The 16,349-nt window shown below is 40.9% G+C and overlaps 1 protein-coding gene across 1 annotated transcript in view; it reads left to right on the top strand.

The window, feature by feature from the left end:
* The first annotated feature begins 911 nt into the window (after positions 1-911).
* BRCA2 (BRCA2 DNA repair associated) overlaps positions 912-16,349 on the top strand; it is a 50,757-nt gene continuing 35,319 nt past the window's right edge. The window contains 9 exon segments of the mRNA XM_054974441.1: positions 912-936; positions 5,342-5,446; positions 9,053-9,256; positions 12,485-12,578; positions 12,849-12,898; positions 12,997-13,037; positions 13,128-13,239; positions 13,414-13,469; positions 15,315-15,429. Of these exon segments, the coding sequence (XP_054830416.1) occupies positions 5,368-5,446; positions 9,053-9,256; positions 12,485-12,578; positions 12,849-12,898; positions 12,997-13,037; positions 13,128-13,239; positions 13,414-13,469; positions 15,315-15,429 (751 nt within the window). The 5' untranslated portion in view covers positions 912-936; positions 5,342-5,367.

The following is a 16,349-nucleotide window of genomic DNA, read 5'->3' as shown; positions in this document are numbered from 1 at the left end:
AGAAGGTTCACACCCACCCATCCACCCAGGTGCACCTCTGCAATGGTGTGTTCCAGCAGCTGGGCCTTCCTGTGTGACCTGAGGTCATCGACCTCAGAAATCAGGTATACATATAAAGAAGGAGACAGTCATTTAGGGTATTTAAAAGTTATCACGTTGTATTGTGTACCCACACTGCTAGTGCAATTGCTCCAAGATCTGTCTTATGCTCACTGCAGTGAGCCACCACTAAGGTCTTGGCTGGTGCATTTTGCACCAGTTGGAGGGTGGGCTGTATTAACATCTCCGAGAGAATAGAAGAAATTGTCATGCCTGGGTCTCTGTGAAGGATACTAGTTTATCAAAAGAACTATGGAGCTGGCAGATTGTTTTGTGTTGCCTCTGTTCAGATTAGACAAACAATATGTTACAATACAGGAATGAAAAGGTTACTGCATCTTGAAGCAGTCAAAAAACGTGGAAACTTTGTAATTGACTGTACAATGCAAATTGTATTCAGTTTTCATGCAGTATATCACCTGGAGTGGTCTAGTTTTTGTTGCCTCTGTTCACATTTATTTTAAGTATGTTACAAAAAAAAAATCACCTGTTAACGCTAACTCACACAGAGAGAGAACTACATGTCCCATGATCCTTGGGGAGAATCATAATTCTCGGCGTGTCTCAACATTTCCTGGCGGGAAGCGGTTCCTCGTTTCCCCTCCTTACAAATCCTTCTCCGACTCCGTTTTTCTCATTCCATTTGTCTTCCTCACAGAGACCGATTTATTGCGCGTCTGAACTCGGCTTGACTGGACCGTGGCATTGTGAAGATTTCCTTGGGACTAGGTTGAAAAGAAACACTTTTGGTTACTAATGCGCACGCGTGGGCGAGATTTGGCGCCGGAATTTGGAATTTGAGGAAGGGGCTCTGTTGCTGGTGCAAGACGGAGAGTGGTCAGTCTGGTTCTTTCAGCTTTTAAAAATTTTTTGCCTGTGTAGTACTTCCTTGTTACAATGCCCCCCCTCCCGGGGGTGGGGGCGTTGTGAGGCGGGTGTTCTCTTAGCTCTGTTGGCGGCTCCTTCCACCTCCGGGAGTCATTAGCTGGGCGAAAGTCTATAGGATGAAAGGAAGGGGGCGTGCGAGCGCTAGGGGGGTGAGGGGGTGGGGTCGTCTTACTGATTTGTGTGGAGTGAGGAAATAGGCCCCTTCTTCAGTTAAGCAGGCTACTTTTGGGAGCAATCCTGTCTTTAAATTGAATGAGGGATTTGTCAATAGATTACGCCAGTCTGAGCTCATTAAAATCAATGGGCTTAGACTGGAGTAACTGTTTAGGATTGCACTATTAGTGTGTTTATGATTACAGGCTAAATATGGGATGGTGCGGAGGGGTAGCTTCGTTCCTCGTTTCATACTGTTCAGTGCTTTCAGGGAGCGATTAAAATGTTTAGGAAAATGTATATGATTATATACAGTAGAAACTTGAGACCCAAAAGAGAGATGTATTGAAAAGAGGTGAATAGTAGACTGATACCCATGCACAGATCTCGAAAAGGTGAAGATAAAGGGGTTACCAAAGTGTGGTGTCGTGGCTGGAGTGATGACAGACCCAGGTTTGAATCCCCACTCCGCCATGGAATCTTGCTGAGTGATCCTGGACCAGTTGCACATGCAGTCTTACCTATCTCATAGGGTGGTTGTAAGGATAAAAATGAAGAACAGAATGATGTAAGCTACTTTGGATCCTTGTTCTGGAGAAAAGTGGGGTTTAAATGAAGTGAATAAATAATTGAGGGGTTGAGCAGCTTCTTTATAGGAAAGGCTAATGAAGAGGCATATGGTTAAGGTCAGAGTGTGGGCAAGTGCTGTTGCTGGTCTGCTGTTGACGGGGGTGGGGCTGAAATCTCACCCCGGTTTCCATTGACACATTTCATATTGGCTTTCGCTTCCCACCCCATGGGATAATTTGGTAGAGTTAAGCAAAATTTGCTGCCACCTTGAGCTTTATGACTACTATGTTTTATGTTTATAATGTGATTTTATTATGATTATGTGATGTTGTCCACTCAGCCAGTTTGTGGGGAGAGCGGACTATAAATTTAATAAATATAAAAATAAATAAAAATAAAAGCTTAGAACAAAGCAACACAGAGGCCGGTGAGAGAGGTTTTTACAAATCTATATGGTTATGGAGAAAACAGAGAAATTCAGGATGAAGTAATTCTGTAGAGAACATGTAAAATATGGAATTCATTGCACAAGATATGGTGACAGTCATTAGGATTGAGTGGGGAAAGAGGCAGAGTGCCAGATCCTATAATCATGTTTTTATACCACCACCAGAAGGGGATGACTGTAATATGCTGCTGCAGCGGATTGAAATTGTTTCCATTTTTTCTCTTTTCACTTTTCTGTTTGTAACAAAAAAAGCAGCTGGATGATATAATACGGTGTTGTAGTGGTACCTCATTAAATGGGAATACTGTTCAATGAGACCAGCAGCTACATACCATTAGCCTGCTGATAAAACAAAAGTAAATGGAGAAAGATTCTTTGGGTTTTTTTAAAAATTGAAAACCAGCTTTATTTTATTCAATTAATATACTTTAATTACACCCTTCCTCCATAGTGCGATCCTTATGATCCTTGGAGCTTTTCGCGCTCCGCTAGTATGAGCCGGGCCACTTCTTCTGGACCCTTTCAGCTCACCTATACAGTCGTCTTCTGACGTTATATGCTGACTGCATTGCCGAACTCCCGACCTCAAGCGATCCGCCGGCCTCAGCCTCCCGTGCTTAGACTGGGATTACAGCGTGGTGGCGCGCGCCTGTAATCCCAGTCTAAGCACGGGAGGCTGAGGCCGGCGGATCGCTTGATGTCGGGACCCTTCCTCCATGGAGCTCAAGACAATGTACTTCATTGTTTCGTCTTCTGTTTCATTCTGAGAACAGGTTAAGCTGAGAGAAAATGATTAGCCCAAGGTCATCCAATGAGTTTTCATTAAAAGCATAGATTATGAACCTTGATCTCCCCAGAGACAGTCTAAGACTCCAATCATTATGCCACACTGGTTCTCAAATGTGATTTGTTCCAAGATGACTAGTCAAATATTTATTTAACCAGTTTGCACTGTTCTGACTTCTGTTTTTTTTCTAATGTAATGGTATATTTCAAGACAGTGCAAAGCAATATGCCAGGCACCACATAAAACCAAGTCTAGAAGGGTAGGCCAAGTAGTATAGTCGGAAGTGAACTGGAAGAAAGCATGGATTTCTTCTCATGGAAGGGAAAAGGACAACTTTATTTTGTCAATGAAAGTCTCTACAGCCTAGTTTCATTTTAGGAGAAGAAATCTGGACCAGAAGCTACAGTAGAGGTGTGAGCCCTGCTTTTGCTGTTTGTGATCAAATTAACAGATCATTTCCTCTATTGTAGCACCCCCAGCGGTCCATCACTTTTGTTGGCTACCCTTGAACCTTTATGAGATGGAGAAAAAATACATCTTTGAATTGACGTGCATCTCATATTTTATGAACAATTGATTCTTTTTTTAAACAAAACCCTAAGCCTGAACTTTTGAATTTTTTCTCAAAAAGAAAAGTGTCCCAGTCCCTGGATCATTTTGGTTGTCCTTTTCTGTGTATTTTCCATTTATTTATTACGAAAATTATTGTTGGTGCTGCTAATGCAATAGAAATATGAAATCATAGAGTTGGAAGGGGTTTTACAGATCATCTAGTCCAACCCCTGCCTAATGCAGGAAAAGCCTAAAGCATCTTCAACAAGTATTCATCCAGCCGTTCTTTAAAGACTGCCAGTGAGGGGAACCCACCTTATCTCTAGGCAGCCGATTCCACTGCTGAATTACTCTTAATGTGAAGAAGTTTTTCCTAACATCCAGTTGGTTTCTTCCTTCCTGTAGTTTAAACCCATTATTGCGAGTCCTGTCCTCCGTTACCAACAGGAACAGCTCCATTTCCATCTCTAAGTGATAGCCTTTTAAACACTTATAGGGAGCAACCATGTCTCTCTAAATCTCTTCTTCTCCTGAACTGAACATTCCCAAATCCCTCAGTCTTTCCTTGTAGGGCTTGGTTCCCACCCCTCTGATTATCTTGGTTGCTCTCCTCTTTACCTGTTCCAGTTTGTCCACATCCTTTTTCAAGTGAGGCCTCCAGAACTGCACAAAATACTCCAGGTGGGGTTAGATATGCTGGCATGGAATCCTGCATGAATTTGATTTACCACTTGCTATGGTATTGCTCTTGTTTAAAAGGCATTGTTCATCATCCTGACAATTCTTTGCATTTTTGGTAATCCACCTAAGTAAGTTAGAAATGAGTTTCCTTGGAGTTGTTTAAGACCTGGGACAGTGAATTAACTAATGTTAGCAGCTGCAGCCCATGAAGTCTGTAGTTTAAATGTCTTCTCAGCTATCAGTTTACTAGATGGTTTTAAGCTCCTACATTTGCATAATGGGTATAAGAGCTGCTATAACATAGTAGATAAATGGTTCGGTTGTGAATCAGCACACTGCTGGTTCGAATTTCACTACTGCCATGAGCTCAGTAGGTGGCCTTGAATAAGCCACACCTCTCATCCCCAGCTGTATTGCAGGGATAATAATAATACTAATTTGTTCACTGCTCTGAGTGGGGCACTAATCTGTCTAGAATAGCAGTTGTTGTTATTCTTCACAGGATTGTTGGGAGAGTTACTTTGATAATGTATAAGAGATGCTGTGAAAATCTTAAATGTGATACATAGTACTAAAAATTATTATTCTTTGTAATTATTTCCAGATAAGTGTGTCTGTGATACAGGAACTAAATCTATGATAGTGCTTTCAGTTTAGTTTCTGTAAAAGTATTTTATTCATAATTCAGTATTGCCATCTATAACTCACTTTTGTACATTACATATAATTCAAACTGTTCCTTGCCTGGACCTGCGTAGCACAGGTAAGCCTGATCTTATCAGATCTTAGAAGCTAAGCAAGGTCAGCCTCGGTTAGTAATTGGACTTCTGAAGAAGACCAGGGTTGCTATGCAGAGGCAGGCAAAGGGAAACTATCTCTGTTAGACCCTTGCCTTGAAATCTCCAGGGTTTGCCGTAAGTTGGCTGTAACTTGACAGTGCTACACCATCATCTGTTCCTTAACCTGTTGTCATGTTTGGAGTATGTATGGCTTACTGTTTACCATAGCTAATATGGGTGTACACATAAGAAACCATGACTGAGTGTTGGGGAAAAAGACAAAGTTAATTTGTATTTAGAAGTGGAAGATAATGTCCCTAGTTATTACCAAATACAATACTATAAGAAAGCTGAGTTTGAGAACACTGTAATATCATTTTCCAGGTTTACTTAACAACACCAGTGATGCTATGGATAAGAAGAATGCTCCCACATCTAAGAGGAGATCCTCTTTCTTCGAAATATTCAAAACACAATGCAGTGAATCAGGTACCACTTGAATTCATAAAACTTAGTTATGGGCACTGTGACGGACTCCCTTCCAGGGATCATACATAAATTGTGTACTTGACTGAAGTTATTTTAAAGCATTTTTCCTTTATGCATATTTTATTTTTATCACATTTGTTCTTAGTAGTATATTTTCTAAAATTTATGTAAATGTTTTGGAAACTGAGTTGACAGAAACTCATGCAGAATTACTAATTAACCAAATTTATCAAAGTATATACTGGGACTTTTGAATGTTGGCATTTGAATTTTCTGTATGGCTCAGCTGACAGTTGAAGAGCTAAAGCATCATTTGTGCTGCAGATAACATTAGTTAAGATATGCAAGGAAATTATGGGTACAGAGGTTTTTCTAAGGATTGGGTGACAATGTGATCAAACTAGAACTGCACAAAGGCTGCAGCCTATGCAGCAAGTATTAATAGTCTCATAGGTATCTGAGATTTTCCAGAGAGAACGGTTTATGGATTGTGCTGCTGCCAGGGTCATGGAGTCCTTATTATTTGTACAATTCTTCATGTAGTTCCAACAGTGAATATGGAACTTAAGACAGTAACTTACAGGGGCTCTGGCTCAACAATAGCAGTAACAGTTCCATTTACAGTTGTAGTTAGTGCCAGTGGCCATGGTATGTAAGCTACTCTGTAAAGTGCTGCGTACACTGATGATACTACATGAAGAATAAATAAATAATATTTTCAGATCAAAAATGTTTCAAATTCAAATATGTTAACTGGTTTTTGTGGATAGGCATCCATCATGCTGATACATGTGAATGAGGCTGTTGGTCTAACTCGTCTGATATTGTCTAGACCAACTGGCATATTTTATGCTGTGGTCTTTCCCAGCCCTGTTACCTGTGATCCTTTAACTGGAGATGGTAGGAACTGAATGTGAACTATTTATATCCCCCTCCTTAAATGAATTAGTGGGCTCATTGAGAGAAATGATAGCACTGCTACTACAATATATAATCCTGTCACTTATTTAATGCAAGCTGGCATGGGTTGTTTCATAAGAGAATTTTGAAGGAGAATTTAACCTAGGACAGCTTCCTAATCAGCAGCATGCTTGTTAAATAATCTTCAAGGGACATTTATGGTTATCTGAGTTCGTAATCAGTTGATTTTTTCCAGGTAACTCTGAAAAGTCATCAAAATACTTTTTGAAAGTCAAGAAGATCTGTGGCATCTCATTATGGTCCCAGTTAATATTACTGTGCCAGTTTTTAATAGTTACCTATTCTGTTTTATCACCAATGAAATTGTATGTCTTGTTATTTTCCAGAGTCCCTGAAAAACTCTTTAATTAGCCTGTATAGATGCTTTTTGTTAATACAAAAAGCGCTCTTTAGAAAGTGTTTATTTCTAAGTGATGTGAAATCAGAGATTTTAGTTCTTAGCCTTCTATCATATCACTTGAAAGAATATTATGCTTAAGGACCTCAGTGCATATGTTAAATATAGCACATCTGCCATCGGATATATAAATTAGTTTAATAAATAAAATGAAAATGGTTAGCAATAATATTTACTGAATTAAGAGGGCTTATTAATAGTTATCTATCTAATTCCAGGGAGTTTTTAAGTAAATAGGATCAATGTGCACAACACAGTTTTGTTATTGTGAAATTTCAAGCTGGTGAGCCTGGAAGCCTAGCTAATGAAGAATAAAGACCTGCTGCAATATGTGATCGAATCTCCCTCCTACCTCTTGAGGTGGAGCTGCTCATCTCCAAATTGCCTTGTTGTCTTTTCTGCACTACATATTGTCTCTTGATAGAATCTAGGGCCTGGTGCTTCAGAAACCTCAAGGTGATGTAGTAGTGTGGGCTTGGTTTGGTTGCTCCTCGGCAGGGCTGTGCACCAGTGGGTAGATTCGGTATTCCCGCTTTGGGAAGCGGGAAACCGATTTGGAATACCCCCAAATCTGAAGCGGCAAGCCGCTTTGGATTCGGGGTTTGGGAATCACTTCGGTATGCTCGGTGAAGATTCGGAGCATACTGAAGCAAGGGGGGGACTCCCCACCATCACCACCCACCCTCCCTGGGGCAACCCCTCCACACCCCACACCCCCGGGAGACCCCTCCACCCCCCACCCGACCCTGGGGAGATCCCTCCAACCCCCACCCACTTACCTGGGTTATCAGCTGGGTGGTAGCGGCGGCGGCGGCAGCACAAGGCTGCGTGGCCTGGAGCCAGCCGGCTCCTCTGTTGCTGCCGCCCAAGCTTGTGGGGTGGTGGGGAAGGCCGTAGCCGCCGCCTCCGGTCCTTCCTGCCCCTCAAATGGCCACGATGTGCTGGTGCCGTGGTGGCCATTTGAGGGGCAGGAAGGGCTTTTCTCCGCCTCCTTCGGCCCTTTCTGCCCCTCAAATGGCCGCTGCGGCACTGACATGCTGTGGCCATTTGAGGGGCAGGAAGGGCCGGAGGAGGTGGCTCTGGCCTTCCCCACCACCCTGCAGGCTCAGGCAGCAGAGGAGCCAGCCTGGAGCCACCACAAGGTAGGTGGCGGGGGGGTTAATGTTTAAAGGGCCCCGCCACTGCTTGCAAGCAGCGGCGGGGCCCTTTAAACAAGCCCCGAAGCTTTCCGAAGTATTTCCGAATGTTTCAGAAAGCTTTGCTTCGGTATTCCGAAGTGGGGCTAGCATGCTGGCTCTGCTTCGGGGAATACCGAAGCATTCCGAATCAGGTTGCTTCGGGTAACTTTACTCGAAGCGCACAGCCCTACTCCTCGGCCTTTTGGAAAAGCAGTCTATTCATTCTGAAAATGTGGGGCTTAAGGATGGTGCATTCTATCTTGGGAGCATCTACTATGCTTAGCTGCATGCAGGACCAACTAGCTCAAAAGTATAGTATTCATACTGGGAGCCTGTGAGGAATCAAGGGTGGGTAGAGAAACAATTTGGAAATCATCACATTCCCAGGCTCTAGTCATTTCTGATTCTATAAGCTGTCAGGCTAATTTCCCTCCTGCCTCTTCGCTTTAACTATTTCTCAACTGGTTTCAATATTCCATGCTCTTGCAGTGTATTGTATTTTTATAGCTGAATGTTAGTTGCATTTTAATATTGGTTAATTTAAAACATTTATGTTCTGTCTGCATATCTGGGGAATCCCCTGAGCATGCGTAAGCCCATACCTAGTCTGGGTTTTTTAATTCTCATGATGGGTACAGGAGACAAGTCAGGGAGGGGCCATGGCTGAGTGGTAGAGCATCTGCTTTGCATGTAAAAGGTTCTAGGCTCAGTCCCTGGCATCTCTAGTTTGGAAAAGAAAAAAAGATCAGATGGTAGTGTGATAGTCTCTTGAGCACTTGGAGAGTCATTGCTGATAATGCTTACCTTGATAGACCAGTGGTCTGACTCAAAATAAGGCAGGCTAATGTATTTACTTCTCTATTATATATAGTGTTGATGTTTTGCAAGTTAAACACTGATGCTATGCTGTATAAGTATTCAAAAACAATTTCTTGCATACATTTATTTAAAATATTTATAATTAAACATTTTCTCCATTAAAATATTCTTAATGTTACTGTAACTTTAATATAATGGCATGTGGAATCCTGAATATATCATTTTTCTCAGACTTAGGACCAATAAGTCTCAACTGGTTTGAAGAACTGAGTTCAGAAGTTCCACCTTATGACTGCAAAATACCAGAAGATGCTGAATACAATGCTAACTGTCTGGATCAGTGTACTTTTAAGATGCCAAAGAAGAAGCTGCTTACCGATCGCCAATTATCATCAACTCCAACGATTTTTAAAGAACAAAGCAAAGCAGAAGCAGGTGAGAAGCTTTGTACACATAATTTTGAATATAGATACTTAAGAATGTATTGCAGACATCTTACATTTAATAGCCAAGTGCCCCTGATCTGTGGATACTTAAATCTGGAGACTGGAGCCATGAATGGACAAGGCAGATCTTCCTACTCACCTGAAAAATGCGCCAGATTTGCAGAAAAATCTTAAATCTTGGTTTCTGTCAGGAAAAGGCAGCGGGGAGTGGGCAGGGCCCTTTCTGGGGCTGTTTTGCCTTTGAGAGAGGAGACCAAGTTTGAATCACCACTCTGTTGTGAAAGCTTACTAGATGACTTTGATCCAGTCACACACTCTCAGCCTAACCTACCTCCCAGGGTTGTTGTGAGGATAATATGGAGGCAAGAAGCATGATGTATGGTGTTTTGTGTCCCCACTGTGGAGAAAGCAGTATGTAAAAGAAGTAAATCAGTAAATATAGATGAAAATAGGGGAGAGATTAAAAATAGGTTGTTTGATGGGTTTGAAGGAGAGAAGGATGTAAGGAAAGGTTAGCATATGGAGGCTGCCCAGAGGAGGGAAAGAAGAAATAGTGTGAGACAGATTCTCCACCATGTAGCTGGGCTGTAGGTGAGAGGCTGCCTGGGTTGGAAGGGGGAAAGGTGAAAATGGGGACAGAGAAAGGTGGGTGGGAAGATGAAAAGGAAACTGGAAAGGGAAAGAGACTATGACAGGCAGGGAAGGGAAAGAGGATGTGATGTAGGAGGGGTCTCCCACTTGTCTTATATACTTAGAGCCAAGTGTATACCTGATCTGTGGATACTTAAATCTGGAGATTGGAGCCATGAATAGACAAAACAGATCTTCCTACACACCTGAAAAATGCCCCAAGTTTGCATAAAAATCTGAAATCTAAACAAATACATTAGGAAGTTTAAAAAGAAACCCAAAATGATAAAAGGAGCACCTTTAGCTTTAACCAGATGCCCTCAGTGGCTGTTGCTAGGCAAACAAGTTACAGGTCAGTATTCCAGGCTTAGTTTCTATCAGTAAAAGGCAAGGGGAGGGGGCAGGACAGGGCACTTTCCAGGGCTGTTTTGGCTTTTGAGGGAGGACTCATTGGAGCCAGGTCTAGAAGCAACAACTGGATAGCTTGATATGACGTGCATGACTCACCCAGGTCTGGCTGCTTGCTACTGTTCAACAGCATTCCCCCCTCCCCAGCCAATGTAATGTAGTGGTTACAATTTAAGAGTAGGATCTGGGAGATCCAGGTTCAAATCCCAACCCTTTGGTCGAAGCTCATTGGGTGACTTTGATCCAGTCACGCACTCTCAGCCTAACTTACCTACCAAGGTTGTTGTGAGGATAATATGGAGGCAAGGAGAAAGATACAAGCTGTTATGGGTCCCCATTGTGGAGAAAGGCAGTGTATAAATGTAAATTAATAAATATAAATGAAGAGAGAGGAGCCTAGAGAACCTGGAGAGGTAACTGAGAGGTGATATGATAGCCCTCTTCAAGTATTTGAAGGGCTGTCACATAAAGGATGGAGCAGAGTTGTTTTCTGTTGGTCCAGAAACAGGTTAGGGGGCAGGTGCATCTTAGTCTGGTGTGTCAGCTTTTACCATTCCCCCCTGAGTGACTCTGCTAGTTTAGACTCTTGACCAAGCCTGTGCTCCTGATGGTGTTGCTCTCAGCTTCACTGACACACTCAAACCACATTAAGGTCTGTATTCAAGAGGAGGACAAGCAGAGGGAGAACCTGCAATTTCTGCAGCTTACCCACTTGAGCGACACCCTACACACCATGTCCATATAGTTCATGAAGGAACTCCCTGAGGAGCATTTTTTGAGAGGAGCAAGGGATTTCAGAGGGGAGAAATCCATGGAATTCAGGAGAGGTAGGAAAGCCCTGTTCTCTGTGCACAATCGACCTGAATCGCTCTGGATCTAGCCCATAGTGTGGTCATGTACTGGGTTATATACAGCCAGTATAGTAATGCCCTTGAATGGAGCTGTGTTGTGGCTTCATTTGATATACCGTGTGCAGTTCTTGTCACCATAACTCAAAAAGGATATTAAAGAGCTGGAAAAACTACAAAAGAGGGCAACCGAGATGATTAAGGGGTTGGAGCACCTTTTCTGCGAGGAAAGATTGGAGACATTGGGATGTTTTTAGTATACAAAAAAGATGTCCAAAGGGGGACATGACAAAGGTTTATAAAATTACGCATGGGGTGGTTAAAGTTGGTAGAGAAAGTTTTTTCTCATTTTCTCATAATACTAGAACAGGGGGCACTCAAGTTTCTGGGGAATAAGACCAGGACGGACAAAAGGAAATACTTCTTTACTCAATGAGCATTTAACTGTGGAATTCACTGGCAGTATAGATGGCTTTAAAAGAAGGTTAGACGAATTCATGGAGGAGAAGTCCATCAAATGGTGTTGCAATAGTCTAGTTGTGAAGTCACCATGGCATAGATCCACAAGGCCAAGTAAAGGTAGGGAGCCATCTTCTGGACTAAATGAAGATGGAAGAAAGCATTTTTTGCGCCAGCATTGACATGCTTCTCCAGTAATAATGCTGGATTCAGTATAACCCCAAGGCTCTTAACTAATTTAGCAAGTGTACTCAAACATGGGAACCACAGTGTTCTTCAGCACCTCAGCTTTTCCCAACCAGAGTCAACTCTTTTTGTTTTTCATTTAAATAACAGGATGCTGGTAAAGGGAGCAAGTGCATTTTTTAGAACATGAGCTATAAGTCTCTGGTTCAAATTTCAATTTGGTTGTGAAATTTGGTAATGTTTAATAAGCTAATGAATATTCCCATCCGTAATATTTAGAGAATTCACAGTGCTTCACAAACGTTATCTTTTTTAAACATCATGACTTATTTAACTCACAGCATTGTGTAGTGGTTAGAGTGTCGGACTCTGGGAGACCCAAGTTTGAATCCTCACTCTGCTATGGAAGCCTGCTGGTTGACCTTGGGCCACTCACACACTCTCAGCCTAACCTACTTCATAGGGTTCTGAGAATAAAATGAAGCAGGGGACAATTATGTGAGCCCCCATTGGCTTCCCCCATTGGAAAGAAAGGCGAAGTATAAATTAAATAAATAAACATAGATTTATATAAAAGCAAATGTAGGGATTCATGTAAGTAGTGCCGAACTGTTTTTTTAACTTTAAAATGGATGGTTGCAGGCATTTCAGAAATTTGGTTGAATTATTATGTATCTTTATTGTAGACAAATCAGTAACAGAAGACTCTGCAATAAGGACAAAATTGGACCAACCAAATGCAGTAGTCAGTCCTCCATCGAATACCTGTCTCATTTCAAGGTACATGGTAATTGCCTGTTTTAAGTGTTCTGGCACTCAGATCTGCTTTATTCTGCATTGGACACATCAGTATAAACTATCCTTGAACCATCACAGCTAAGGCTGCATCCTATACCTGTCATACAGGCAAAGTTCATGGCAGACAAAATAGTACTAACCTGTTCTGGCTGATACAGAATCCAATAATCAGTTGTGATATTGTGATAGTAAGAGTTTCTATTCACAGTATTTCATTAATAACAGTTTTCCTCTTTTATTTTTATATATCAGCCCAGCTGTTTTAAGAGAAATATGTGGAACGCCACTAGGAAGTAAATGTGGTAAGCAGTGTTGTCTTTCATTGTATGCTTTATTGAAAGTATTATATGTTTTCCCTAAGGAGGATGGGAAATTTATTGTCTGACTTGATATTTTGCAGTGTTAAATGGAAGTTTCCTTTGTACACCCAAAATTTTTCAGGTAATTTTTTCTCAAATATTTCAGTAATTTGAGTAAAATTATTTTACATTTTTTTAAAAAATTTAAAACTGTTACTTTGATATATTTTAGGCTCAGACACCAAAATGCATTTCTGAAAGCTTGGGAGCAGAAGCGGATCCTGAAATGTCTTGGTCAAGTTCATTAGCTACACCCCCTACACTTTCCCCAACAGTCGTAATAGGTAATGATAACAATACGTTTATGACAGATGATTTATTCATACATACATACATACGTGTGTGTGTGTGTGTGCGCGTGCGCTCATTCTGTACAGAGGAACTGAGTACTAAGAGATACAAATAAATTCTAATATAAGTTGCAACATAATTATAAATGGCTTCTTTTTGAATTTTAGCTAAAGGAGATAGGGCATCTTCTGGAACAAAGCAACATAATGAAAGACTTGCTTTGGTGAGTATCTCTAAAGAAAGAAAAAGGTAAAAGAGGGTATTTTTGATTGATTGGCTTAGGTATTTATACCCCACTTTTCTCCCCAGTGGGGACCCAAAGCAGCATCATTCCTGCCTTCTCCAGTTTGTCTTCATGACCACCAGTGAGGTAGGTCAGGCTGAGAGCGGGTTGGATCAAGACTAAATTTTCAGAAGGAGGGACCTTTCTGGTCCTCAGTCCTCCCCCCACTCCCCATGGTAGTTCACTGATCTCCATGAAATGGAGGATATGGAACCCTGAGAAATGAAATGAGGGGAGTCTGCAGTGGAAAAGAAGAATTGGGAGAAGTTGCCAAATAAGTGTGGATCCATCCCAGTAACTGGCCCGAGGACACCCAGCAAAATGATATAGTAGAGTGGGGATTCAAACTTGGATCTCCTAGATTCCATTCAAACACTAACCACTATATCACACTGGTTCTCATTTGCCCAGGAGGTTGGTGCTGGGTAGTTTCACCTAGGTTTTTTTTTTTACACTGGTTGATGGTTTTTATTTTGTTTTTCGTATCTAATGCTTTTCCTGCTTTTGCTATTAGATTAAAACAGTTTTAATGTTATTGTGAATTTTCCGCTGTGACTATTCATTTTCTTAGAACTTGGAAATTAGTTTATTTTGCTTTTATTGATTGTATTATGCATATTATCTTTGTAAGCTGCATTGTAAACCTGTAACACAGAATATAGAAGGTTTACATAAGCCTTAAATAAAAGGCTGTGGAGCACTGCCCCTCCAGCAGCTAGTTTTCTAGCTGTTGTCTTCCACTTCATACAAATTTTGCTATTGGAGCTGTATAATTAATTGCAGAATATATCATACGGAAACCTAGATTAGATTTAGATGAAGGTGGAGTGAAAATTGTTGGAGGGACTGTTATCAGTTTGAGATAAGCAGATGACTTATCACTTTACTGGCAGAAAATAGTAAAGACTTGAAATGACTACTGATAAAGGTTAAGGGGGAAAGTGCCAATGCAGGTTTACAGCTGAACATCAAGACAAAAACTACTACTGTGTAATTACACAACTTTAAAGTTGACAGTGAAGAAACTGAAATTGTTAAATGGTTTCTATTCATTGGCTCAGTCATCAACCAAAAGGGAGACTGCAGTCAAAACAGAAGGAAATTGAGATTTGGAAGGGCATCCATGAAGGAACTAGAAAGTATCCTTAAGTGTTGCTGGAGATGAGATAATTCACACTGTGATATTCCCCATTACTGTATATGGATGTGACAATGAGGAAAGCTGACAGTAAGAAAACTGATTCATTTTAAATGTGGGATTGGAAAAGTTTTATGGATACCATGATCTGCCATCAAGTCAAGCCTGAATTCTCCCTACAAGCTAAAATGACTAAACTAATGCTACTGTACTTTGATTACATGAGAAGACTCACTGGAAAAAAACAGTAATATTAAGAAAAGTGGAAGGCAGAGGGAAAAGAGGAAGACACAACATGAGCCTTCAGTTGGCAATACCTGAGTAAAGCTGATTGGAAGCTTTGGAGGTCATTAATTTATAAGAGTGACTTGACAGCACATAACACACACAACAGCCCAAATCTAAGCACTGGCTTGAAAGGTCTTAGGATAATTACCAGTTTCTCTTTATTTATTTAAAACTTTGTTAAGCCACCTTTCCACCTGCCTAAGGGCCCCCAAGGCAGCAAACAAAAACATTAAAACAAGATTAAAGACAAGTATATAGCATTTAAAACAAAACACATGAACAAGAGGAAGGGTCAGCGAGAATCAGTGCTTGGCTCATACGTAGTTTGCATAAATTAATTTTTCCTTTTTGGTTTTCAGATCATGCAAAGTCTTTTATCAAAGTATAGGAGAAGTCCTGGTAAAACCTGTGTGAACGTACTGTCCACAGCAAGAATGGAAGACTTGCGTTCAGAAGCTGACAGCAGACACCAAAGTGAGCACTGCCTTTTTTAACCATTTTTATTTAGCCTTTTATATTTTATTACTTGAATAGTAAATCACATTTTTCGTGTATAACATGATTTAACTATTTGAGTTTACATATACCTATTGCAATTCCTTTTTTTTCTTTTCTTTTTTTATTGTATATTTTTTGTGCATTTCCTTCGAAACATCCTTATTCCCGTACATATATACCCATTGCCCAACCCCTCCCCATAAGTTCATATACAGTTTCTATATCTTCGGCAGAAGTCCCTTGTAAGAATCATTCTTCTATTTATCTTGTTTCTTCACATCCGGATAAGAGGAGTTAGTCTCTGAGTCCTCTCCTTCTTCTATTCCTCCTTGATTCTCCTTCCTCTTCCTCCTCACTTAATTCATCGCCGAAGATATTGTATCCTATAGCCGGGGAGGGTTGAGAGTTTTAGTGTATTTTGGATGACTATTTCCCATTCAAGTTATTCATCTGTATTTCCATACCCTTATCCCTCCCGCCCTCCCTTTAGCTACTCATCCTTTCTAGCCAGGGGCACAAGCTTAGGAGTTTCCACCGAACGTCCCGTTGTTGACCCTCCATGACCCATTTTAAATATAAATGCCATTTTTCCTTAATCTTTCCTATTCTTAATTCCCATGACTCATCCTGATTAATTATGGCTATAATGTCTGATTGAATGTATTCAAATAAATAATCCTGCCAGTTTAGTTCCGTCCACTTAGTTTTGTCTTTCCAACCAAATGCTATTACTGCTTTACCGGCTAGCACCATTGCTTTAAATAAGTCCTGTCCTTCTTTTCTGATATCTTTATGACCTAAAGTACTACCTAACATCAATTCTAGGTCTATCTTTGGTCTTATTGCGAAGAACTTATAAAGTTGCTCTGTTACCTTCTCCCAAAAAGCTTTAACTT

Source organism: Eublepharis macularius, chromosome 3, assembly GCF_028583425.1.
Source record: "Eublepharis macularius isolate TG4126 chromosome 3, MPM_Emac_v1.0, whole genome shotgun sequence".
NCBI lineage: Eukaryota > Metazoa > Chordata > Lepidosauria > Squamata > Eublepharidae > Eublepharis > Eublepharis macularius.
The sequence above is the reverse complement of the archived record's forward strand: the minus strand, read 5'-3'. Positions and strand labels throughout refer to the sequence as shown.